This window comes from Vipera ursinii (assembly GCF_947247035.1).
Source record: "Vipera ursinii genome assembly, chromosome: 2".
NCBI classification, from domain to species: Eukaryota; Metazoa; Chordata; class Lepidosauria; order Squamata; family Viperidae; genus Vipera; species Vipera ursinii.
In genome coordinates, this window is record NC_139513.1 from 169457421 (window position 1) to 169483190 (window position 25770).

The 25770-nt window shown below is 42.5% G+C and overlaps 2 protein-coding genes across 3 annotated transcripts; one reads left to right on the forward strand and one right to left on the reverse strand.

Annotated features, from left to right (window-relative positions):
• Positions 1-6: 6 nt before the first annotated feature.
• Positions 7-8142, reverse strand: FTSJ1 (FtsJ RNA 2'-O-methyltransferase 1). 2 transcript variants are annotated; one of them, XM_083351847.1, is made up of 10 exons: positions 7907-8142; positions 6375-6444; positions 6178-6280; positions 5955-6033; positions 5781-5833; positions 5174-5227; positions 4391-4493; positions 3956-4039; positions 2532-2635; positions 8-1932 (listed from the first exon to the last, which is right to left on the reverse strand). In XM_083351847.1, the coding sequence occupies exons 1-10, from the start codon at positions 8025-8027 to the stop codon at positions 1732-1734; spliced, it is 972 nt and encodes a 323-aa protein (XP_083207973.1). In that variant the 5' UTR covers positions 8028-8142; the 3' UTR covers positions 8-1731. The 2 variants fall into 2 exon arrangements, with proteins under 2 accessions (XP_083207974.1, XP_083207973.1); XM_083351848.1 differs by lacking the exon at positions 3956-4039 and having other exon boundaries at positions 7-1932.
• Positions 8143-8310: 168 nt separating this feature from the next.
• GPKOW (G-patch domain and KOW motifs) lies at positions 8311-25493 on the forward strand. Its single transcript, XM_083356760.1, has 11 exons — positions 8311-8482; positions 11170-11315; positions 13786-13925; positions 14038-14144; positions 16136-16346; positions 17068-17200; positions 17427-17562; positions 19369-19501; positions 21320-21389; positions 22851-22936; positions 24262-25493. Exons 1-11 carry the CDS (start codon positions 8322-8324, stop codon positions 24391-24393), a joined length of 1455 nt encoding a protein of 484 aa, XP_083212886.1. The 5' UTR covers positions 8311-8321; the 3' UTR covers positions 24394-25493.
• The last annotated feature ends 277 nt before the right edge of the window (positions 25494-25770 follow it).

Genomic DNA, 25770 nt, shown 5'->3' on the forward strand with positions numbered 1-25770 from the left:
CTTTAGAAGTTGGAGACACAGTGACAGCTGAATTCAGAAGTATGCATAATGTCAAGGCATACAGACTAGCGTGGAGGGATACTGAACTCCAGGTATGACCAGGCAAGAATGTGCATCTGTGTGGAGATATGCCCATAAATATAATATTGTGGGAGATTTCAGCGCTTCTGTATTAGGTGGAGAACCTTTGTTCTAGCCATGGCTAAACTGCCTCAGGAGTGGATTGTGAAGACATGTTGGGAAAACAGAGCCATTGTTCCTTTTCCTCTGTAACCTCCTTTTCCTCTTACTCTTTCCAGAAGCCTAACTTATTTTCTTGTGAAGCATTTTTCAAGTGGCATAGGAAATTAAAGGCCATTCTTGTTCAACACTGCACAACTCTTGTTTGCAGGACTCATTAAACTAAAATATGTCTGGCTACTTTATGGCTTCATGCATCATACAAATCCAGGTTTGTACAAAAGGATAGGATTCAACACACTGAGAAAACCTAGGAATTGGCATTTAATCTGCAGACTATACTTTTGTATGTGCTTTGTTTGAGAGAAAAATTGGCAAATAATCCATTCTTGCTGTCATTAAGCTAGAAGCACTTAAAAGAAGCTGAGCAAGAGAAATTAGGAACATCTGATCCAAGTCATGAAGAATGTTGCTGATTAAAGGTCTCCGCCACCGGCCACGCTGAATATTTTCCTGGAACCTGTTAAGTTACTTAGTCAAAGGAGATATTTTGGCTGGTCTGTACTGAAGAAAGCATTGAAGAAATGATATTTTTTTTTATTAAAATAAATGCTGCAATTTTGAGCAATAAAATAGGAAAAGGTGCACACTAACCAGAAATTAAGTTAAATATCCTTTAAATTAACAAGAGCAAGCTCATGTGCAGCTTTTATCCCTAGATCTGACATTAAACGAGCATTCAAGTTACACAATTTCTGATTTTAGAACAGAACTGACAAAGATGCAACGTTTCAGTTACCTCAATAGGCCTATTACTGTCTGGAGTGAAACTACACTCCCCTTCCTAGCTCGCTCGCAGTATCTATGATTGAGATAAAGAGCCCTGCAAAAGCACTCCATCTCTGCAGTTGCTTCGGTCGTCACCCTCATGCAGATCTGGAGATCTAGGAGTAGGGCAAACTGGAAAAGGGACGAAGAAGAAGTGACCGTGGCTTTACAAGTTCTCCCCTTTGGAAAAGGGGAGGGGAAACAAAAGGCAGGAAGTGGGGATGAAAGAGACAAGACTCTCAAGCTGCTCTGTAAAGCCAGGTTGTCTTAACACGACAGCCCTGCACAAAAGCCCTGGCCCAGGGGAAGGCAACCTTGGCTCTTTTATGACTCGTGGACTTCAAGTCCCAGAATTCCTCAGCCAGCATAGATGGCTGAGGAATTCTGGGACTTGAAGTCCACGAGTCATAAAAGAGCCAAGGTTGCCTACCCTTGCCCTGGCCAATCTCTTGTTATATGCAGTCTCCTTCTGAAGTCTGCTGCTGGATAGCCGGGTTGTCTAGGATTATGTGTATATATTGGAAGGGCAAAGTACTTTGGCATTTCAGTATGCCTCCGAAGGCCTGTTGTAGTAGTACTAATGTGCCCTGAGAACAAGCACCCTCAAAGGTCCAACTCTCCAGACAAGCTCATCTTCTCTGCCTTTGCTCCCGCAGAAGATAAAATGTAGTCTTTCAACCTGGCACAGGGTCATATTTTTCTCTCCCGAGTCCTGTGACTATGTTACACTGACAGTTCCTCCAGGGCGTCTACGACCTCCGTCTCTAGAGGAAAATTTGAAGCCCCCGGCCCTGAAAGCTGAGGCTGGGGCCCTTGTTCCTTGGTAAGGAGGTTGTGTTTCTTTAAGAAGCAGGCTTCTTCGTAGGCAGGACGGATAGGCGGCTGGGTCGGGGGCACGTAGGTATACTCCTTCTCAGGATCCAGCTGACCCCATGGGAGAAAGAGAAAAGCTTACATTAGCTCATCTAGGAAGCTGCCCCCGGTGGGAACACCACAGACTCCCAACATTTCTTCTTTTCCAAATTTCTCTCTGCCGGCTGTCAAGCTTCCTTGCCAACAGTTCTAAGGCAGCGGTCCCCAACTCCCAGTCCATGAACCAGCACCGGTCTGCAGCATGCAACGCAACCAGGCCAAGCAAACAAGCGAAGTCCCATCTGTGGGATGCAGGCAGTGCATGAAACCATGTCCCCTCCAGTCCACAGAAAAAACTCCATGTAACTGTCCCTGGTGCCCAAGAGGTTGGGGGTGGCGGCGCTGTTCTAAGGCACCAGAGCTCTTGTCCTGTGAGTGGATTCAAACACTTGGCACCAACTGTAGGTACCCCCCCTTTTTTTGCTGGAGAAAAGGGTTGGACAAAGAACGGGATCTGCATCTATCTATTCAAACCTGCTGCTTAGTTGCTGGGTTTACATTTTTCCCAACTAAAAGCTCAGCAAGTCTGGTTCATGTGAAAATGATTTTGGATGAGCCATCTCTGCTTATTTCCAGATCACCTGCTACACCAACAGGACACCAGGCCTTACTTGTAGCGGGTAGGTCCGATCGGAATCGTAAGCACTCAGATCGCCACAAGCCAGGAAAGGGACAATGACCCGATTGGGACCCTCCAGCTGATTAAAATCCACATCTGTAGTGAAGAGAGATCACAAAAGCGAGAAGACAATTAGTACTCTCTTTACACACTTGCCTGCAACAGGACCCCCTTCTAATTATTGTCCTCACCTAAATATTCATAGATTTGTTCTACTTGTGCTTCTCTTCCACAACTGAGGAAGTTTCTTGCAACCCAAACATTTCCTTAGGAAAATTTTTAGGGCAGAGGTAGTTTTTGTGGTGATTTATATTCTGATGTTTGCACAAAGAAACAATAAGCAAAATTTCTCCCTCCTCCTTCCTAACTTCTCATATTTGTCTGTGTGTACCCTTTAACTGTAGGGATGCGGTGGCTCAGTGGGTTAGGACGCTCAGCTTGTCAATCAGAAGGTCGGCAGTTTGGCGGGTCGAATCCCGAGTGCCACGTAACAAAATGAGCGCCTGTTACTCGTCCCAGCTTCTGCCAACCTAGCAGTTCGAAAGCACGTAAAAATGCAAGTAGAAAAATAGGGACCACCACGGTGGGAAGGTAACAGCGTTCCGTGCGCCTTTGGCGTCTAGTCATGCCGGCTACATGACCACGGAGACGTCCTCGGACAAGCGCTGGCTCTTCGGCTTTGAAACGGAGATGAGCACCAGCCCCTAGAGTTGGAAACGACTAGCACGCATCTGCGGGGGAACCTTTACCTTTACCTAGGTAAAATGGTGCATTACTGGGCAACAGGTTTTCAACCAAGGTACTTCAAAAGTTGTCTAATGTTCCCTAAAGTATTGAGGACAATTTACATTAAACTGCATTATAATCTAGGCTCACAATTAATCTCTTGCTGGCTGGAAAAAGCAAAATTGAGCCAGTATAATTTGCCTTCTGGTTCCTCCATCCAAGAAGTTTCCTTCTTTCACCAAAGATTCTTTCCTCCCTTTCCTTGACTTTTAGTTTCTCAAGATGTTTAAACTGATTTCAAGAGCAGGTAACAAACAAGTTCTAGCTGCAGTTGCTGCTCAGAGTTCTCTGAGAAAAAGAATAGCAGTCTAAGCACAAGCCCCTCCTTAATTACCAGCAGCAGCAACAAGGGCCATACAGTCGAAGATCATCTAGGGCAATTTCTTTCCAATGCAGGAAACCAATTAATATTGCGTCTCAGATAGATGGCCATCCACTTTCTGCTTAGAAGCCTTTAGGGTACGGAAATCTGCTATTTCTCAAGATAATAGCATCAATCACTCCCAGAATCTCATCACTTACAATGTTCCTACAAATAACTCAAACCATTCACCCCCTTTTTTCAGCATCCTTCTCCCACATTTCCCAGCATATCAACAACAATACCCTCTTGTCTTCAAGGTTTCTTACCATAACAATGATCCAATAGGGGATTGGACATGTTTGGCACATAACCTTCGGGGGGACTATAGTTTCGGCAAACAGCAAAGGCTTCTGAAAATGGAAAGGAAGTTAAAGCTTTGGATGCCTCTTCTTCAGTCCTCTTCAGTCCCCTCAATTAAGTCACAGAAGAGTGCAAATAACATACCTCTATCTGCCTAAAATAAAGCTACACTCTGCACTGAAGCAGTACACATGCTGTACCGTTGCAATACTTCCAAGGGGAGATGAGCACTGGCCCCTAGAGTCGGAAACAACTAGCACGAATGTGCGGGGAAACCTTTACCTTTACCTATGATTCCATTAAAGCTTTCCAATTCTGTCAGATTTGATGCACGATTCCCCATGAACCAAAAATGGTCAATAAGCATGGAAGAAGCAGTCGTGTAAGAAACTGTTACTCACCAATGCTCGAGTTGCGACTGCTTCGGGGTTTGGCACATGTCACATCAGGGAAGAATATATTCAACTGGGAATAGAGAAGAGTGACATCCTTCCCTCGGAATATCTGAAATGGGAGGACAAAATGCTACATCATGCCTGGATTAGCTGCATTGTTACACTGTCACAGAAACTGAATGAGAAGCAAGGAGTTCTTAGGGGTACAATGAATCCAGGAGCAGAGGCAGAGAGAGAAATTGAGGGCACCTCCAGAAGAAATGCAACCTGTCAGCTAGGTGCAGTAACTTAGTACTTCTGGCAGTAATCCCAATCTGAGGTTCTGTGATACCAAGATCACCAACCCATCAGTTACAGTGAAAATGACAAAATACAGTACTGAAACTTTGAGGTCTTCATCGAAGGACATCAGTCATACAGCTGCAACTCTATATTGGTGACCAACAGCTCCCAACAGCCCAACATAGCATGGGCAAATAAATTTGTACGTGATCTGAAGTCCTCTCAAAGTTAATTGCTAATCAAGGTTTGGAAGGACCTATTTCCCAGACTGTTGCTGAAATAGGTGAAATCCACCTTGATCTGACAGACAGCAGGTTCAGACCTGCACTTGCCCACTGAAATCCACCACATTTGCTTCAGCATTGAATCAGTTATTTCTCTAAGGCAAGAACTAGTGTTGGAAAACTACTATTCACTTTGCTGTGCTGCTGGATACAAGCAGGCTTGAATAAGTGATACCCAGAAGTGTTTGGTTATATCCAATGATTCTTCATCTGCATGGCTCACCTTAGCTACAAATGTCCCCCCTTTCTTTAAGACATGCGTAGTAATGTTCAAGGCCTGGATAAAAGAGGAAAAAAGAACATCAGTGGGATGGCTGATTCAGATGAAGTATTTTTAAGTACAGTTCTAGCATCTGCTGGTGTCTCTATGGCAGGGGTCAGCAACCTGAAACAGTGAAAGAGCCACTCGGAACCGGTTCCCTCACAAAAGGAAAAACTGGGAGCCACAAAAAATGTGTGCACATGCACGTACATGCACGCATGCGCAGAACAGAGTTTGACTGAAGAGTGGAGCCAAGGCGAGATATGCACCTACCCTGCTTATTTGAATTGATCGGTTGAACTTTTTTAGTCCCACTTTTTTTTTTGTTGTTTTTTGGACTACACATGGCAGAGGACTGGGAGCCGCAGGAGACGGCTAAAAGAGCCGCATGCGGCTCCGGAGCCGTGGGTTGCAGACCTGTGCTCTATGGCAACAGAACAACCACTCTCTCATAATACTTTGGCAAAAAAGAGGAAGAAATTTAGGGGAAAAAACAACAACCTCCCGTAGCATCTTATGTGGTTTGCTTTAGTCATCAGACATGGGAATAAAATTAGAATATACCTACAGCAAGCAACAGTTGGGCTTGGATGTACTCATCTATATCATGGAGTCCAGTCACTGCAAGAGCAAAAGTAACATTCATTAAGGCTACCAAATGCAGCTTCTCCCCCTTCCACAAGAAAACAGATGTCAGCCTGCCAAAGTTGATAATCCTTGATAAGACTAGGTTGAGACCTACCATCAGGGGCTCCATCACATACAACCAGATCGGCTGGTTGCCCCTCAAAATGATGAATGATTTCCTGAGCTGTTGAAACCTAGATAGAAAAGAGGAAAACAAAGAAGAACAAGGGGGATTTTTAAAAAAATAAAAATAAAATAGGGGTCATATTCTGCCCTGGGCTAGGATGGGAGCAGAACATGGGATCATTTCCTATATGGCTTCATTAGACAACACGTACCTTGGTGATGTCCCCTTGGATTTGAATGACTCCTGGCAATGGAGCCATGGCTTGCAAATCTACTGCCACTATTTTGATATCTGCATTTTTGGGATCTTCTCCTCTGGAGAAAGGGAAAGAGGAGAAAGTAGGATGATGTTGCTCTCTCCCTGAGAGGCATAACCTTCCACCACCCTGAAGGCAAATTGTTTCCTTACTTGAGCTTTCGGCTGAGAACTTGACTCCAGCTACCAGGTGCTGCACAAAGATCTACAGCCCGGGAGACACCTAGAAAGGGCAAAAGAAGAAATAATTGCATTACTGCAATACAACTGTAGGAGGAAAACCACAAAACACAAAATTTTGCTTTGTAAAAATTTGAAAAAAAATTGTAAAGTTTTATAAACAATTTGTAAAATTCGTAAAAATTCCAGAGGTCTTAGCTCTGCCTCCCAAATAGTATTATTTTTGCTGTGAACAAGTAGTTTTCTGCACATGTTCAGTGGTAATATTTCTTTCCTGGATAGCTTGCTTATTTCAAGGTAATCATCACAGTTAATGTATGAGGCTGGAAGTACAAGCTCATAAATCTTGAAACATAAGGACTGATTGATAAGCTATATATATTCTGTCTTCTGTAGCAATCTTAACTCCATGGAATTAGGATGCACAACACATGGGAAAGCGATTCTTCTTTTAATGGAAAGATGCTAATGCTTATAGAGTTAGGGTTAAGAGTGTGGAGATCCAAGTTCAAATCCCTACTTGACCATTCCTGGATTACTTTGGGTCTGTTTCTATCTCAGTCCAGCTGACTTTCAGGACTATTGTGAAGATAATGTTGGAAGTTAACACCCACCCCACCCTTCTAGAGAAGGAAATATTTGGGGAATATTTAAAAAAGGCAGAATGTTATATTTCCCCAAAGGATCTTAAAGGCAGAAAAGCAGATTTGATAATCCTATTCAGAAAGACTGAGGCTCCACTCATGAGCAAATACTATCTCCAGAAGCCCATTCAAATCAGGATCTTTCAAAATCCCTTGGAGCAAGATTTGATAGCTAATAACAGCAGAGTGATAGGATTAGAACCAGCAACCCCTCACCCAAAAAAATCCAAGATAGGACATAGCCATCAGCCCCAGCCCCAGGGAAGCAGCACATGACTTTTAGGACATAATAGGATTAACCCACCATTAGAATACCGAAAGGGCACACTCAACCTCAGGTCAAAGTTTATTGCACAGGAATAGGAAGAGCCTCAAATACAATGCCACAGGAACAACTCCAAACACAAAAGCCCAAGAAGGCATAAAAACCCAGCTCCATTTTGTCAGCCACCCCAGAAACATGCTGCTGTGACTAAAGTTTCTGGCAACAAAATAAACAACAACCTTCTTTCCAAACAGCCTCCATTTTGTTTATTCCTGGCTTGGACTGGACACTAAGATTTTCCTTTCAACAATATAGAGAAGATCATGCATGACCCTTACGTTCTTGAAAGAAAGATAATAGCTAAAAGTGTTAAACAAATCCCTTTTATAGGTTCATGGGATAAACCATGGATCTAAAATGTGTCATTGGCCTCAGTGCTCACACATACCTTCCAATGCAGCCCCTTCAAAGCACTGGTGGGTGATGGAATTATACTTTACTATGATACCTCTGGGAAATAGTAGCTGCTTTGGCAAAGCAAGAAATACGTTAGCGATCAACTCATGATGCAATTTGCGAGCATATTTTCTCCCTACCTTTAAATAAGTGATATTCTTCATCCAGCTGCAGAAGTTTGAATGCACTACGAGCTCGCCACCCTTCTTCCTTGGCCAGACGGTAGTAAATATCACGTTTGTCTTTGGAGGAGCGTCCCATTTTCCCTCCTGCGGCTGGTGACTCTTAAAATACCTTCGGATTTCGAATGCAACTCACATAACACGCGTCAGCGAAAACGTATCCCCGCGCTCTGCAGCAAAGCTCCAGGACAGTCTTCGACAGTGACCCGTAGCGAGTTAACTGTACGGCGCTGCATCCTGGGAGTTGTAAGGTCTAATTCTCCCGATTTCGAGCGCTGAATGAGAAGTTAACGTTCTAAAGGACTCCGTTTCCCAGGGTGCCACGGAACGCCACGTGGTCGGAAGCGAGTGATGGACAGATAGTGAATGGAAGATGGCCGAGAAGCCAGCCGGTGTGCCAGCAGTTCCGGTGTCGTTCAGTTTTTCCCGAACGAGCGGACGGAAGCGGTTTCTCCATATAACTGGGCAGGATGGCAGGGAAGCGAAACAGGAACCCGATTTCCTCTCCGCGGTCGAAGGGAAAGAATTGCAAAGGTGTGGATTCGGCGGAAGCAGGTTTGGGGTGGTGGTGGTGAGGTTGTGCGGTTCGGATTAAGCAGAGAAGATCTGTCGTGCGGAGGCGGCTTCGTGTCCGGGCTTGGTGCACTCTGTCGTAAACCTTTTGCAAGTTGCCCGGGATAAACTCCCTCCCCCAACTCCCCCGTACCGAAAGCCCGGCTTATAGAAAGCTGCTAGGTCAAGAAGATGGATTCTGCCATGGGTCTCTTCCCAGAGCCCTCACTCTGTTGTGGAAGATTTGTTTCCGTTTCAGGTTAGGAAAGAGTACAGTACCCGATCGTGTGAGCCGCTGCTGGAAGAGGGTAGGCCAGATACAGTTTCCCTACTATACTGAGGATCAGTTAGTGCTGCCTAAATGATCCTGTAAGTTTAATTGTTTCATCCTGTAAGTGCTGCAGCAGCCAAAAAAAAAAGCTAATACGATCCTTGGTTGTATAAACAGAGGCACAGAATCAAAATCATGTGAAGTATTAGTAGCGCTTTATAAAGCCTTAGTAAGACCACACTTGGAATATTGCATCCAGTTGTGGTCACCACATTACAAAAAAAGATGTTGAGACTTTGGAAAAAGGGCAGAGAAGAGCAGCTAGGGTGATTAAAGGCCTGGAGACAAAAACATAAGAAGAACGGTGGCAAGATTTGGGTTTGGATAAGTCTAGAGAAAAGAAGGACTAGGGGTGACATGATAGCAGTACTACAGTATTTGAGGGATTGCCAGAAAGAAGAGGAGGTCAGTTTATTTTCCAAAGCACCAGAAGGCAAAACAAGAAACAATGGATGGAAGCAAATGGAATTAAGGAAAAACTTCCTAACAGTGAGGACAATTAACCAGTGGAACAGCTTGCCTTCAGACATTGTGGGTGCTTCATCACTAGAGGTTTTTAAGAAGAGTTTGGATTACCACCTATCTGAAATGGTGTGGTGTCTCCTGCTTGAGCAGGGAGTTGGACTAGAACAGGGGTCCCCAATCCCCAATCTGTGGACCAGAACCGGGCCACAAGCGAAGCGCCATCTGCGGGATGCAGGCAATATGTGAAACCATGCCTCCCCTCCAGTCCTCTCTCTTGGAACTGGTCCCTGGTGCCCAAAGGGCTGGAGGCCGCTGCACTTAGGAAGACCTCCAAAGTCCCTTCCAGCTTTATTTGGATTGATTGATTGATCAATTACATCCCATTGTATATAGCCTGCCAACTTCCTGCCAACTGAGCACCCAAAAATCTGTTATCTATTACTCGGATAAAGTTCCAGTCTATCCTTTAGTAATGTTCAGGACAGGGAAAAGAGCGAAGGGATCATAATATAAATTAAAAGTATATTTTGTTTTTTGTGGAACGAGGATGTTACTGTAAATGCAGTGGTGTTAATTGCTTGTCATTTCAGCAAATCCATTACAAGTCGTTCTTTATTTCTTTTTTGCTACCCAAAAAGTTTGTGCATGCCATTCACAGGCAAATCAAATGCGTCTACTTATTTTGGCCATCTTGTGCTCTTTTTCATACCAAACACATTAGGGTTATCAATTAATGCTTGATAGTCACCTCTGCAAATTTATCTATTCATGCCATATCGCAAGAAGGTTTGGTTATTGGTTATGTCTGAGGCCAGCTAAAAGCTTTTTGGACATGAGATTTTAAGTGTAGTAATGGGCAAAAAAGGAACAGGAGCTGTAGAGTGTAATTTTATCAGTGTAATTCTTCTTTCATTAATTCATTCTTACACATTAAGTAACCATGACTTTCTTCCTGAGCCAGTTGCCTAAGTTTCCTTGCAGTGTGAAGCAATGAAAAAGAGTGCAATTTATAAAGTTTTTGCTGTAAGCTCAAAATGAGTGTACATTTTAAATACTTATGGATGGATTAAGTATTACTTGGGAACTTTGGTCTCCATATTGATGTAATTTCTTTAAAATGGGGCTGCCCTTGAGAACCATTCGGAGACTACAACTGGTGCAGAATGCGGCCGTGCGAGTTGTGATGGGGGTTTCCCGATACTCCCATGTAACACCTCTACTCTGTGAGCTGCATTGGCTTCCGGTTGCCCTCCGGGTAAGATTCAAAGTGCTGGTGATGACCTATAAAGCCCTCAATGGCTTGGGTCCGGGATATTTGAGGGAACACCTGCTGCCAGCATCAAGTTCCCTTCGTCCAGTGCGCTCGCAGAGGGAGGGTCTTCTCAGAGTGCCGGCGGTAAAGATTGCCGGCGGATAACACCCAGGGGGAGGGCCTTTTCTGTGGGTGCACCTACCATCGGGAACCAGCTGCCCGTGGAGCTCAGGACTGCCCCTGACCTATGCTCATTCCGCCGGGACCTGAAGACTTGGCTCTTTGAGCTCTCTGACCCAGGCTGAGAATTTTAACTGGGGTTTTATTTTCAGGGATAATTTAATCTTTTAATTCTCTTTTAACTTTGTATTTTATATTGATATGATTTTAAAATGCCCTGTAAACCGCCCTGAGTCCTTCGGGAAAGGGCGGTATATAAATCTAATAAAATCAAAATCAAAATCTAAAATCTGACTTTTTTTTCGCTAGCATACAGTAAGGGCCATAGTTCTGTGAGAGGCTAGTGCTTGACTAGTTTAGCCTCTTGAAACGTCTCCACAGTGTATGTGAATAGAAAAGCCCCAATCACAATTTTTATTGACACACTTTCTTTCCCTGCAGTGTTCGACCAGCCCCTCAGCCAAAAGAGCTTGTCATTCCCTTGATCCGAAAGAATCAGTGGAAGAAGCCTGAGGTATCTGCAACCCATCAGGAGCAGGATGGGATTAATGGTGTCGATGCACAAGCAGTCAAAGAACTCATTGAAGGTGAATAAATGACAGAATTGCAACTTTGTCCACTAGTAAAAAACAGAGTATGCTCTTTTTTCAGTTTATAATTACAGAAACCTGGTATGGCAACTTGTAATGGGCTAATTTTAAGACTATGGAGAAATCAATAGATTGTTTGCCAGTGATGTTGCTTGAAAATGATTCTGACCTGTTAGAACATGGAGCAGGGATACCTTAATGACCACTAGAATCTCAAACTTTTAGCCTGAACTCTCCCTTCCCTAAACATCCCTATCCACGAGAAACATAAATTAGCGTAATTGGGAGGAAGTGATGATTTGCAGGTTTCTTGCTATGATGTATGTCCATAGCATTAACTTTACCAATTCTCAACTTGATGAAGTTAAGACTGATACTGCTGGACATCACCTGATAATTATGTATTTTATTCCTGACCATCACATGATTGATTGCTGCCCTTGCAGGAGCTCAGGATAGCACATAGCATACAGCCATTAGTTTAGCAACCATTCAAAGTTATTCAGTGCATTTTTCAGCACTAAAAAATGATTTGCAACTGGTCCTCGCCCTTACAACCGTTACAGCATCTCCATGATCATGTGATCAAAATTCAGATATTTTGGTATCTAGCATGGATTTACAATGTTTGCAGGGTCATGGTAATAGGATTGCCCTTTGTGACCTTCCCAGCCGTTTTCCTCCAAGCAAAATCATTGCAATGAGTCACTTAACTGTGCCAAAAAAGGTCATAAAATTGGGTCAACTCACTTAATAACTAACTTATCCCAACTGTGGCCATAAGGTCAACCTGTGTAGCACTCCCTACTACTGTTTTTCTTCACAACAAATCTATGAGGTAGATTAGGCAGAGAGAGAGAGAGAGAAAGAAAGAGTATCTGTCTCAAAGTCACCTATTGAATGGTGATTCATGAATGGAGGTGATTAATTTCCCTGCTTTCACTTTATCACCTTAAGTACTACACTAGACTGGCTTTCTGTTGACCTGCACTGGCCTGACAGTGTCTTCTGTTTTATTCTGTTTTTCTCTTAGAAATGTTCGCTTTAAAAAAAATCGATTGAGACATGTTTTCGCTTTCATTCCATTTAATTGTTCTTCTAGTTCCTTTTTAGCATCCCAGCCCCTCTAAATCTACAACGCTCAGATCCAGTGACCCTTTTTCTTTGCAGTAACTCCCATTAATGGTAATATCATTGTACATCCCTCTCTTGTTCCATATCTTACTTTTTTCCCCGAGCATTGAGAATATTGCTTTATTGTATTATTACAAAACATAAGTGGTGCATAGAGCAGTTTTTGGGATACCCTAGAATGGCCCATGGTACACCGCTACTCCATGAGCTGCAATGGCTCCCTCTTTGTTTCTGAGTGCAGCTCAAGGTGTTGGTTATGATATTTAAAGCCCTCCATGGCAGGGCAGCTGGTTACTTGATGAAGCATCTTGTCTGTTAGGACAGGTCGCCCCACTTCTGCCGGCAGGGCAGGCATGCTGTGGATCCCATTGGTCAAGGAATTCTGTCTTGTGGGCTTCAGGAGAAGTGCTTTCTCTGCGGTAGCCTCTGCCCTCTGGAACATCCTGCCCCCATTCTCCTGTCCTTCAGTAAGAGCCTGAAGACCTGGCTCAGCCAGTTGGCCTGGGGACCCAATGGGGAGTACCACAATGGAGGTGGTTATTGGACTAATAATACATCCCACCTCCCTCCCCCATGCATCCTGCTCCCTCCCTGCCCATCTTTTAATCATATTGCTGTACTTTCATTGTTTATTTGTATTGTTTCTTTATTTTATTAATGTTATGCTTACATTTTTATCACTTTACATTTTTAATGCACAGGGTGTAAAGAGTAGCCCTGCAACAAGATGGGTGGGCAGCAAATACATTTAATAATAATATATTATTTGGGTATGGTGGTATTTATACAGTGTTAACTAGAGATTATTAACACCTCTAATACAGAGGTGTCAAACCGCTGGCCCGCGGAGACGCGTCATCCCAAAACCGCACCCACCCCATTGCCAGCAATGGAGAAAAAGCTCCAACACGTTGCGCAACGTCACGTGACATCACAAGTTTGACATGTCTGTTCTAATATTTAGATAACCTAAACATTAAGCTTTGGAAGAGTTAATTGTCTACAGGTATTTTTTGTAAGTATGCAGTTGAACTATAGCGCTGTATACCTTATGCTTGCATACTAACGTTTTGTTAGTTGTTGATGTATTTAAATGAATACCAATGCTTCTAAGCCACAAACAGAAAATCTGGTGGTTGTAGGAGCTGTGAAGTATGCAACCTGATAAAGCAGATACTTCACTGCTACTTTCCTGGAAAATTTCTTGTAATGAATATCCAGATCAGTTTGGATTTGAGTAGCTCTTAATTTCTCCCCTTTGGACCTAGGAAACAAATATTTGACTCTGAGTTTTCTTGACTTCACTCTTATGCTTTGGTTAACTGCTGTTTAGAATCCAAGAAATCCCAGGAACTATGGGAAAGTGGAAGCAGGGTAGACCCCAACTTTGCAATTCCTCTCCTCATGGTGAACCGTGTGCCTGATGGCTTTGAAGACGGGGAGAAAGTGGATGTCAGCCTCCGCCCAGAATCGGTAAGAATAAAACTGCATTATTCTGGATATCTCTTAGAATTCCTAGTTCAGATGGTTTAATTCCTGTTCTTTTTCCTTCCCCCCCCCCCTCTCTCTCCGTATATTTTGGCAGTCAACTGAGGCAAATTATGAAGAGGTACCCGTGGAAGCTTATGGTCTTGCTATGTTGAAGGGCATGGGCTGGAAGGCAGGAGAAGGCATCGGGCACACATTTAAACAGCAAGTATTCTTTACATATGTGCTCGTTATTATTTGTTACATTGTTAATGTATAATGTTATTTTTTTAAAAAGGTAATCTAACTGAAATGCTTTAAAGACTCTAATCAAAAACTAATTTAAGAATATTAAGTGTCCCAAGTTGCTGGAAGCAATATTATTAGATTAATGGTAGCAATAATATTTGCCACCACTTATATACAAAGAAACTTTTCAGAATGAAAAAGAGGAATCCTGAGGGTCAGGTGAAGTATCAGAGGACTGAAGAAGAGCAGATATGTTCCTGTCTTCAGAAAGAGGGAATGAGTACTTGGATAACTACAGACCAATCAGTCTGGTTTACGTGTTAGGCAGTTGGTTTGAGAACATGTAGAAAAGAATGCATTCCTTGGCAGAAGTAGGCATGGATTTGCCAATACCAGTAGTGAATTGAATTGAATTTGAATTTATTAAATTTATATGCCGCCCTTCTCCCTGAGGACTCAGGGCGGCTCACAACAATAAAAAGTTAAAAAACATAAAATACAAAATTTAAAAAAGAATTAAACAAAATATAATAAATACATAACAATTAACCCAATAAAACCAAATTTAAAACTATAGTCAGTCCAGGCCCGATTGTTGGAACATCCATGTCTTCAGGTCACGGCGGAAGGACCGAAGGTCAGGGGCCATCCGCAGCTCCGGAGGCAACTCAGAGTCGGCGCGCCCACAGAGAAGGCTGTCCCCCTGGGGGTCGCCAGCCGGCATTGCTTAGCCGATGGAACCCTGAGGAGGCCGACTCTGTGGGAGCGAACCGGGCGATGGGAGGTTGACAATGGCAGCAGGTGGTCTCGCAATAATGGGGACCATAGCATCACATGAGTGTGTTGCCTTATGACAGCCGTTCCAGCACTTCTTGCAGTTGTAAAGCGTTTCCTCCGTCGTCATTAAATGCAGCATCATGTAGTCTCCATTTCCTATCTCCTGCCAACTTTCCCATTGATTTTTCTTGTGAGAAGCTGGCAGTGAAAGTCACAAAGGATTATCAAATGACTGCAGAACAATGTAACAGCCCTAACTCCAAGAATAGGTTATAAGTCCCATTTGTTCAGCACCATCCTAACTTCGAACAGTCACTGAATGAATAGTCATTAAATGAGGACTATCTGTAATGAACGATGCCACACCGGTCTATTCTCCTCGTTTGATAGAGCAAGCAGCCACAGGAAAATGGTAGCCATGGTGTATCTTGATCTCATCAAAGAATTCCTCAAGATCTTCCATGAGAGTGTAGTAGAAGCAAGGGAAAGAAATGCCTATGCCATTGGAGAGGAATTACAACCTTTTATTGTAGAAAAGTTATTTGACAGAATGAGAAAGCTTTGGGCATGGAAAAAAAATGGTTGAGTCATGTTCTCCGATGCATGTATGGATTCTTTTCTTTCTACCCCTCATGTAAATGCACAGCAATATAGGTTGCCACCAGTTTCAAACTCTTACAGTTAAATTACCTCATATAAGTTTTAATTGCTTAAAAGCAGTTAACATTGTAAGAGGAGATGATCAATTATTATCAATCCCATATTTCCTCTATAAGAAGTTCATTCCAAGGTATCACGTCTGTGCTAAGCTTTGAACAAGGTGCTTTCATGTCTTTCTTGAGCTATTCTTGTGCTATATATGATCCATGGTGGTGCAGTGGTTGGCATGCAGTATGGCAGGCTAATTCTGCTGACTGTCAGCAGTTCGATTCTCATCAGCTCAAGGTTGACTCAGCCTTCCATCCTTCCCAGGTCAGTAAAAGAGGACCCAGATTGTTGGGGGCAATATGCCGACTCTGTAAACCACTTAGAGAGGGCTATAAAGCACTGTAAAGCGGTATATAGGTGTAAGTGCTATTGCTGTTGCTATTTCTGTTAGGTAACATAATTTTGCATTTTTTTCAGGTATAAATAGTGACCTCAGCTTCTTGCCTTTTGTCCCATTGTTCTGCTTTGCTTGCCTATCTTAGGGACGTGAAGCCAGCAGAAAACCGTCTTCGGCCCAAGGGCTTGGGCCTTGGAGCAGATCGCTCAGCAGCCAAGGACTTGCAGCCCTCAGGATCCCGGCGACCCCCCAAACCAGGCGAGGAACCTTCAAAGAGCAAAGATGAACCTTTGGGGTTGGTTCCAGGAGGTGCCGTCTTCATCGAAAGTGGACCTCATAAGGAGCTGTATGGAAAGGTGAACCGACACTTTTCTTGAGCTAGTTGCTTTTTAGACTCTGGACTGAAATGAATGGAAACCCACACCTTCATCCCCAAAGAAGATTTGGGAAGTGAGCACACATTGAGAAATAAACCCTTTTGCTCTTCTTTTGGAGTGGGGGTGCGGCTTTTCTCTGCAACCCTCCACCTTTGTCTTAGGTAGAAAGCCCCTGCCTGCTTGTGTCCCAGTGATGAGTTTTGCTGTGGCAGTACTGCAGAAATATTTCTTATTTATCAAATGTGTATAACGCTAATTTCATTACGATTCATTTGCTTATGAAATTGTTGTGCAAACGTAGGCTGTTCCTAATCTTCGCTTTGCAAGCTACCGCCGAGGATTTAATTTTTTTTAAAAAATGAGGATGTTCTAAAACAGGGCTTGAATCGGTTTGCAGTGCAGATATAGCCTTTATTTGCAATCTCTTCTCTCAGCTATCCACATAGAGCATTTCTTTTTATTCATACATTATTGTATTCACTTTTCTGTTAAGAGTTCACAGTAGTTAATGTGGAGCTTAATATTTTATCCTCTCAGTGGTGACCTTGTGAGATAGACTGAGTTGGGAGAGAAATTATACAGTACCCCAAATTTGCCCAGTTAATTCCAGGGTCAAGTGGGGACTAAGGCTTCCTAGTCTCAATCCAGCGCTACCACCACACTCACTTAATTACTGGGCCCTGACTTGTGTCTTTTGTAGATTGAAGGTGTTGATGGAGATAACGCTCGTGTCATGGTGAAACTGGCAATTGGCAGCAAAGTGGTCACCGTGAGTCAACATGGAGTTCGGCCGGTTACCCAGAAAGAATATGACAAGCTGGCCAAAGACTTAAGTAAGTTAAGGCAGATTTCCCCACTGTTCCCACGTAGACACCAGAACTACTTCTGCTCTTTGGGGATGCTAAGTAGCAATATTAGCTTTTCCTCTCATGGCGGCCCTCCTTGTCAATATAAAAACCAAATCATCTTGATTGTAGAACTTGGGGTGAAAATCTGCTGTAAATCTCTGTTCCCCTCATGGGTTGAATTCTCTCAACGATTTGCTTCTCCCCAGTACAGGTCGCCTCAGCAAGGCTCACAAAGAGAAGGAGGAGGAACAAAGGAACGAGGCCAAGGACAGCTCGGATAACAGGGCCTCCAAAGGAAAAAATGACAGCAGGGACAAAAAAAGGAAGCACGCAGCCGATGCAGATAGGTAAAGGTGTCCTGCTATGGCAGGCATGTCAAACACAAGGCCCGGGAGCCAGATCCGGCCCGCGAAGTGGTTTCATGTGGCCCCCGAAGCCATCCTGGAAACAGTGAGGGAACGGCCCCCACTGCCTTGGCCCTGGCCCAGAGACCCTCCTTCTGCCAGAGACCCTCAGATCTGTCCCACTCCTGCCCAGGCCCCCATAGGCAACCTTGATGCGAACGATGTAGAGCTGGCCACACCCACCCAGTAGGCCACGCCCACCCTGGCCACACCCACCCAGCCCCCTGAGGGCAACTGCAATGCTGATGTGGCCCTCAATGAAATTGAGTTTGACACCCCTGTGCTATGGCAAGTGCTGAGTGCTATTTTAAAGTCTGTAGCTATATGGTTGCTGATGGTTCGATCAAGCATTTGCCGGAATACGGCTTCCAACAGTGGTGAAGGGAGAAATGAGAAAAGACCTCACTTGGCTTATTATTTAGAATATAATGTATATTAGTGCAAGAGCGCCTATTCTGTGGGGATCACAGCGCTGACTCCAAAACATATATTTTTAATCATTTTTAATCAAATCCCATTTGATGTCTTCTCACCCCACTATTTCTGTTTTTGATTCAGTGTGAGTTGGCATGTGTAGAGACCTTGCAAATGAGTGAGCAAATGGAGAATTATCAAGAAGTCAGTTCAGTTGGGAAGCCTTAAGCCTAAAGTTTGAGCTTGGTTAACTTGAGAGCATAAAAAGGGGAACAAAAAAGGTAGCTTTTCGACAGGTCGTTCCTAAGAAGGAAATGTGAAAATAGATAGACCAAAATCTGCAATTATGAGCTGTGGGACTTAGGACATATTAGTCTTCCTATCTCATAGCACAGGGGTAGGCAACCTCTGCTGGCTCAGGATTTCTGGGAGTTGAAGTCCATGAGTCATAAAAGAGCCGAGGTTGCCTACCCCTGTCATAGCAGAAAAAAGCCAAAGGGTTGGAGAAGCAAATGGTCCCACTTCAGCTAATGAGAAGGTAGTAGGATTTATCATTTCAAACAAAGTCCTACTGCACTAATGGACATTGGAAGCAGTGATCTCTAAAGAATATAGTTAAATGGAGGAAAAGCCCAGGGGATGACATGGAAGATAATTTGTATCATTGGAGCTCAGAAACCATTTTCAAGCCCTAAAACAACCTCTAACTATTTAAGGGAAGGGAAGGTCAGATCAGGTCAGTTCTGGACATTACACTTTAAAAAGGAACAATTTCAGAAAAAGATAACGTGGATGATCAGGGGAACAGAAACTAAGCTATATGAAGAGTTGAAAGATTTGGATTTCTTTAGACTTGAGGAAAAAATGACAAGGGACATAAGGTAGCCCTCTTCAAAGCCCTAGAAGGACATTACACAGAAGATGGCCAAAACCCTTTCTCTCTCTCTCTCTCTCCCTCTCTCCCTCTCTCTCTCTCTCTCTCCCTCTCTCTCTCTGTCTCTCTCTCCTCTCTCCTCTCTCCTCTCTCCTCTCTCCTCTCTCCTCTCTCTCTCTCTCGCTCTCTCTCCATGAAATAATGGATGTAAATGATAAGAAGGCAGTTTCTCTGAGAACGTTAAGAAAAAATATCCTGACAGTTTGACAGTAGAACCTTTGGCCCAAAGGAGTGGTAGTCTTCCCTTCAAAGGATTTACATAAGCAAGGGCGAAGTAGCCATCTAATTGCATACATTCAGCTTGCTTTAATCTGAATTCTTGCACTAAGTAGGTATTAGGTGATTGCCTAAAAGACCCTTTCCAACTAATAATTCTTCAATAATTTCTCTTGTGCCCACAGAGAGAATCATACTAGGAAGCAGAGTAAGTCTGCTGACAGTTCCTCTTCCAGAGCTACTCACTGGTTACGCCAAGATCTGCGAGTCCGTTTTATAGATAAGCTCTACAAAGGGGGCAAATATTATAATACTAAGGTACTTGCAGAAACCTGCTTCTCATCATCATTAATACAGTATTACTATTTGAACCTAGAGTGTACAGGTTATGCATCTAATGTAATAGCATTGTAATAGTTTTTTACAGTGTGGGTGAAGAAAAGGATAAATTGCTGTGCCAACAAACCCAACTGTCCCAACTGACATCCTCCAGATATGCTGGGTTCCTAGAATTTCCATCCAGCATGTTTGTTTCCTAGGAATTTTGGGTATTGTAGTCCCATTGCCTCTGGAGAACACCAAATTGGTGAAGGCAGATTTAAGCCTGGTGGGAGAAGATAATGAAGGACCACATGACAACTCTTTGAACTTTGCCATTCAAAAACCTGAGACTATATCATAAATGCCTTCTTAAAAAAATAATGCACTTCTCTTAGTTATGAAAGAGGTGAAGTTATTATGTAGACAATAGATGGAGCTGGGAGGTCAAGTCAGTTCAGTCTAATTCTCATAAGGCAGCAGCAGAAATGGAGGATAGCTTTTCATCTTTGCCAGAATAGCAGTATTCGGTTTGGCCCATGGCGTCATTATACCTTGAATAACTAACTATCTATGCAGAATTTATTTGCAATGGTTTCAAAAGTGCTGTGTCCTGCAGTGATAAAGAACCTTCTCCAGGTTGTACTTTTTTCTGGAGAAAAAAGGAGGAATCTGCCCCACTTTACATCGGGGAGGACTGTGTGGAGAGAGTTTCCTCCTTTAAATTTCTGGGAGTCTACCTCTGTGAAGATCTGACCTGGAAAGTTAACACAACCCAGGTGGCTAGAAAGGCCCAGCAGAGGCTTCACTTTCTTAGGGTCTTGCAGAAGAACACGGTAGAACAACGGGTAATGACCCTCTTTTACCGGTCTACCATAGAGAGCGTCCTCTCGTATGGTATTGTGGTTTGCTATGCCGGTCTGACAGCTGCAGACAGGAAAGTATTATCGAAGGTAGTGAGCACAGCACAAGACATTGTGGGCTGTCCCCTGACACCACTGGATGACATCGCCAGGGCTCGTTGCCTTGGAAGAGTGAGGAAGATTCTCAGGGACGACTCACACCCTGGACGGTATCTCTTTACTCTCCTACCATCGGGTAGGAGATATAGCAGTATAGCCAGCCGCACCAACAGGCTGAAAAACAATCTGTGGGCTGTTAGGCTTTTGAACGGGAAATAATCTCTGTGAACTTACGCAGAGTTGACTTGGGAGGCCGGTGTGTGTGGTGTAGTTGGTTCACATGGTGTGGTGGGATGGAGGGTTTGTTGTCACTGTGTGTTGGGGGGGGAGGGAGCACAGGGGGGGGGAGGCTCAGCTAATCTCAATGTACACATGTTGTACTTTGACAGTAAAGGTTTATTTATTTATTTATTTTGCAACATTTTGCTTGGGGAGTTGAATGCAATAGAAATGGGGGGAGCTCACCAATGCTTTTCCTCTCAAGCAAGGTGCCATTTCTGAAAAGCTGTGGGTTTTGTTTTTTGTTTTTTTTTCTTGGAGCCTAGATGTATTGAAGTGATGGGGTAGGGATACCAAGTTTTAATATTTTATTTATTTATTTATTTATTTATTAGTTTTTATAAACCGCCCTTCTCCCGAGGGACTCGGGGCGGTGTTGATCAAATAATAACTAATGACTCTATGAGCAGCTAAAGGCCTGTTTTTGTGAGGGAGAAGCCTGTGTCCTTTCAAGTTATAAGTGTTTGCAGCTGAGGGCCAGTTCCAGGCAAAGAGGGTTATAAAGACTCAACTGAACCCACTGTTTGGGCCCAGAAGGTATGAAATCCTGTGTTGTTGTTGTTGTTTTTGTCTCCAGATGGTAATTGAAGATGTCCTCAAGCCAGATACCTGTGTTTGCCGAATAGACGAAGGACAAATTCTGGATGGTGAGTGTATTAGTGTTACTGCTTAAGTCTGAGGCTCAAGACTTGACCTTTGATATTTTTAGAACCGCATCTTTAGCTTGCTGATTAGGAAGAAAGTTGACCAACTTTGGTGCAGACGTTCTAGTGCTTCCAAAAAAGACACTTGTGATTTGGGATCCCAAGTTTCTGAAAGAAGGTTTGCATTCATGTCAACCCCCCAAATACTAAGCTTGTCTACTCTTTTCTGGACTTCCTTTTTCTCAGAGGTGATTGTAGGTGATTTTTGTCTTTTACTTTTGCTACTCTGTCCATGCTCTCAAGATACTTAAGGTTCTTGTCTTGCTTTTAACCGTGTGTTTTAATACTTTTATAGATAAACATTACTCTTTGATTTTGAAATCTTGTAATAAGGAACGCTGTATACATCAGTATATGGAGATGCAGGCATATTTGAGACCTTCAGTGCATAATATTTTAATGAGATTTTTTTTTATTTAATAGGACTATGAGCTGATAGATTATCCGCAGTATGCCAAATTAAGCAAATTTGTGAAATGTACTGTTAATCAGAATTTCAGTATATCTGCTTTTTTGAGATACTGATAGAAATGTGAGCATTTGCAATGTTTTATTTCTATAATGCTTACTACTCTTAGTAGCAGAATTACTTTGCTATCTAGGTTTTTGTTTCCAGCTGTGGTAACGAATCTGAGCAATTATTTTATAGTCTCCCCGATTAACTGTTTCTGCTATGGAACTAAAATATCCCTCCACCCAAATTTCAGTACCTAATCCTGAACACTTAAGTGTTAGTAGGTGAAGGCAGAACATATATAATCAGTCTTGAACGACTCTTGATGACTTGATAGGCGAGCTCTCTCCATGCTTCCAGTCAAGTACAGCTTCTTTCAGTTGTTGGATGCCCATCATTGTCTCAGCTTTGACGTTGCTTGCCCTTTCTTCTTGATCCACTAACCATTCCTTGTGTCATTGACTTCAGTGAATTTGCACGCATGACATGGTCTTGAATTTCGGCTTCTAGTGATGTTTCTGGTTTTATACGATTCAGCACCTCTCTGTTGGTTGCTCTGGCTGTCTATGATATACGCAATAATTTATGCCACTACAGTTCAAAAATGTGCTACATTCAATTTTTAGCACAAAAGGCTTTACAATTACCACTGAAAGTCTGGCTTTAGCTTGGAGCTTCTTTCAAAAACTGGTCCAAAACTTTCAATCTTATCTTAATAACTGGATAATTGGTAAGAAAATGATGTGAGATACAAAATGCTGCTTAAGGACCATCCAAAGTAGGATAAGAAGATACCCATGTGATGGCCAGGTTCCCAGTTTCAGTTGAAATGAGAGAAACTGTGTTTGAGAAATTCTCTTTCACATGATTTTTCAGGCAGCTAATGGAAGAGTGATATTTCAGGTAGTAGTATTAATGACTTCAGGTTCTTGCTTTGACCTCTTTTACAGGAATCCATGAGTCCATGCTGGAGACTGTAATTCCTCGGAATGATTCAGACTGGGTTATGGTGGTATTAGGGGAACATGTTGGAAAGGTAAGTCACTAATCCAGTGAGATGGAACATAACTAATTTCTCTAGACCCCTGAATTTCATGCTATAGAGATATGGGTTTATTTATTTGTTTGTTTATTTCTGTTTATTATTAAATTTGTATGCCACTAACACAATGGTAAATTGCAGGTATAACAAATTGTTATTTCAAATGCAGGTGATCCAAGATTCAGTCTCTCTTGTGGTCAAAATTTTGGGTTACATCTTATATTATCCCATAATATTTATCATGCAGATTTAGGCAGATAGTAGTTATAAGATATTGAAGCTTAGCATTTATTTATTTTTATTTTTTATTTTAATTCCATTTATATCCTGCCCTTCTCCGAAGACTCAGGGCGGCTTTACAAACTTAGCAGTAGCCTTCATTCTATGTATATGCCTGCTTATTAGGGCTTTCACTCCCCCCCAAGCGGCATTATTACAAAGTCAGCTTATTGCCCCCAACAATCTGGGTCCTCATTTTACCTACCTCGGAAGGACGGAAGGCTGAGTCAACCTTGAGCCTGGTGGGATGCGAACCTGCACTAATTGCAGGCAGCTGGTGTTACTTAGGGAGGCATTAGCCCACTGCTCCACCAAGGCTAATGGAGCAATAAAGAATCTGTAGCATTGCAACCGCTACAGATTCTTTATTGCTTACACTACTATAAGAAGCTCCATTTACTTCCACTAGTCCTCAACTAATAACCAATTTCTTAGCCATCGTTCTAAGTTACAGCAGACCTCCCCTAGGGTACTTATGACATGGTCCTGATGATTCCCCTCCCTGCCCAATAGTCAAACAGCTTCATTTTAGGTGCTTGGCAACTAGTCTGCCATTTGCACCATCCCATAATCACATAAGCACATTTTAACAATGTTTTTGCCAAAAAGCAGCAGTTACTTTCAGGTTTCAGCAAAACAAACCCATGGCGAGCTGTTGATTCATGTAACAACCACAGCATTTGCTTAATAACCTACATAAAAACATTGTAAAATTGGGTGGATCATATGGGTGACCCACTTTATGACTGTCATGACTTACAATAGTGACGGGCAGGCATAAGTCAATTTTTTAAAAAAAGTTACAAAGTAAATTAAAATGCGCCACATCATATGTGAGAACACAGATTTAATAAGGTTTGGGGCTTTCTTTTGGCACTGCAATATTACAGGAAATTGAGTTATGCTCACTACGTGTCATGGTTGTTGATCACTGGAATAACACAATATTTAGAGCTCCACAGCTTGCTTACCCTTGGTATGCCTGCTTTTCTTCAGGATAGGAACACAATCTCATTCACGCTTTTTCACTCTTAAATTAGATGGGCCGCATTCTGCGTCGAGACAAGGGACAGAGTCGTGCAGTGGTGCAACTGCAACAGGATGAAGAAAAGCTACTGACCCTGGATTACGATGTTATCTGTCACTATGTTGGTGGCGTCGAGGATGATTGACATCCACAGCTCCTCCAAAAAGAGAACATCTACAGAACAGAGGAATTTCTCTTCCGAGGCTCAAGATAAAAAGCCAAGTCCATAATATGGCATCTCAGCGGAATGGTGTTGGAAGTATTAAGCATGACAGATGACACCGCCGGCAGCCTTCATATGCTCAGCAATCCATGATTCATATTCAGTTATTTGGCTTTTTCCCCCCCTCTAATAAAAGTTAGATGGGCTGTTCTTTTTGGCTAGTGACATGATCAAAATCTCTGAATCAATGATGGTGCTCCAGAATCAACCAAAAACGAGAGTGATCTAGTAAAGGAACTGTGTGGCACAATCAAACAGTTGCTGGTCATCTCTGGATCTAGAGGACTGAAAATTAAGCCGCTCCTAGCAACAAGGAGTTCTGATTTAGAACTAGTGGTTCATGAGCTTCCATTATAAATTGTTTTTTGGGATGCGGAGTTATACTCCCTTAAGTTCTTTTCTAGAGAATAGCTACTGCAATTTGTGTCATCTGAAAATTTGGGATTGAAGGCTGGTAAAATGTATGTAAAAATAACTTGCTCTTAAACTAAAATTTTCAAAACATTCACAGATGGAACCTGGAACCAATGTATTTTCCTGATTTTTTTTCAGGATGGTCATTTTTTTAAAATGAACTTATATTCACAAAATCCTGAAGCAATTAGTAGGCAGAAAAGAGAATTGCTACACTGTATGGAAGTTTGCAAAAGTTCTTTTGTTGGAAGAAACTGACAAGATTACAAGGCATTCCTGGAAGAAGGAATAATACTTATCTTACATTATCCTGGGGTGTGTATTTTCATCATAGCCCTAAACATAAATAAACATCAGAAATGAACATAGATGAATCATCTTTTGGGAGGTGTCTGATTTTGCTAAAACAAATGAGATTGTGTGTAAATTTCCCTCTCAAAATGTCATGTAAAATTACTGTCCATTTTCCTGCCACCTGTGTAAAATACAACTACTGTGTGTAAATTAGGTTTCATGGATTTCACTGATAGTTTACTTTCATTTTGGCAATAATATAAGTAAAATCTTATTTTTGCCTATTTTTTGTCTGATTGTTACTAAAACTGTGATCAGTAAATTGTGCTATCTAAGATGGTCTTTAATTTCCAAAGCAAAAAATTTAAATCAAATACTTGACATGTTGCAAAACTGTTGAACCAACCAAGCACTCTTGGGTTTTACTGTTTTTTTACTACCTTTATCTTAAAACTTTATGAGAACACATGCAAATATTGAAAGAATAGGATGAAGGCATTGAAGAAGAAAAGGATCTCTAAATAGAAATAAAACGTGTCTCCATGCCCACATCTCCAGAGGATTATAGGTTCTTCGCTATTAAGAAAATGC

Coding starts and splice junctions, on each gene's coding strand:
- FTSJ1 (XM_083351847.1), bottom strand. CDS start 8,027: ATGGGACGCTCCTCCAAAGACAAACGTGATATTTACTACCGTCTGGCC. Junction 5,834..5,954: donor ATGTGATGGAGCCCCTGATG/GTAGGTCTCAAC, acceptor TTGCTCTTGCAG/TGACTGGACTCCATGATATA. Junction 4,494..5,173: donor GGGGGACATTTGTAGCTAAG/GTGAGCCATGCA, acceptor CTCCCATTTCAG/ATATTCCGAGGGAAGGATGT.
- GPKOW (XM_083356760.1), top strand. CDS start 8,322: ATGGCCGAGAAGCCAGCCGGTGTGCCAGCAGTTCCGGTGTCGTTCAGT. Junction 16,347..17,067: donor ATAAGGAGCTGTATGGAAAG/GTGAACCGACAC, acceptor TGTCTTTTGTAG/ATTGAAGGTGTTGATGGAGA. Junction 21,390..22,850: donor CGAAGGACAAATTCTGGATG/GTGAGTGTATTA, acceptor CCTCTTTTACAG/GAATCCATGAGTCCATGCTG.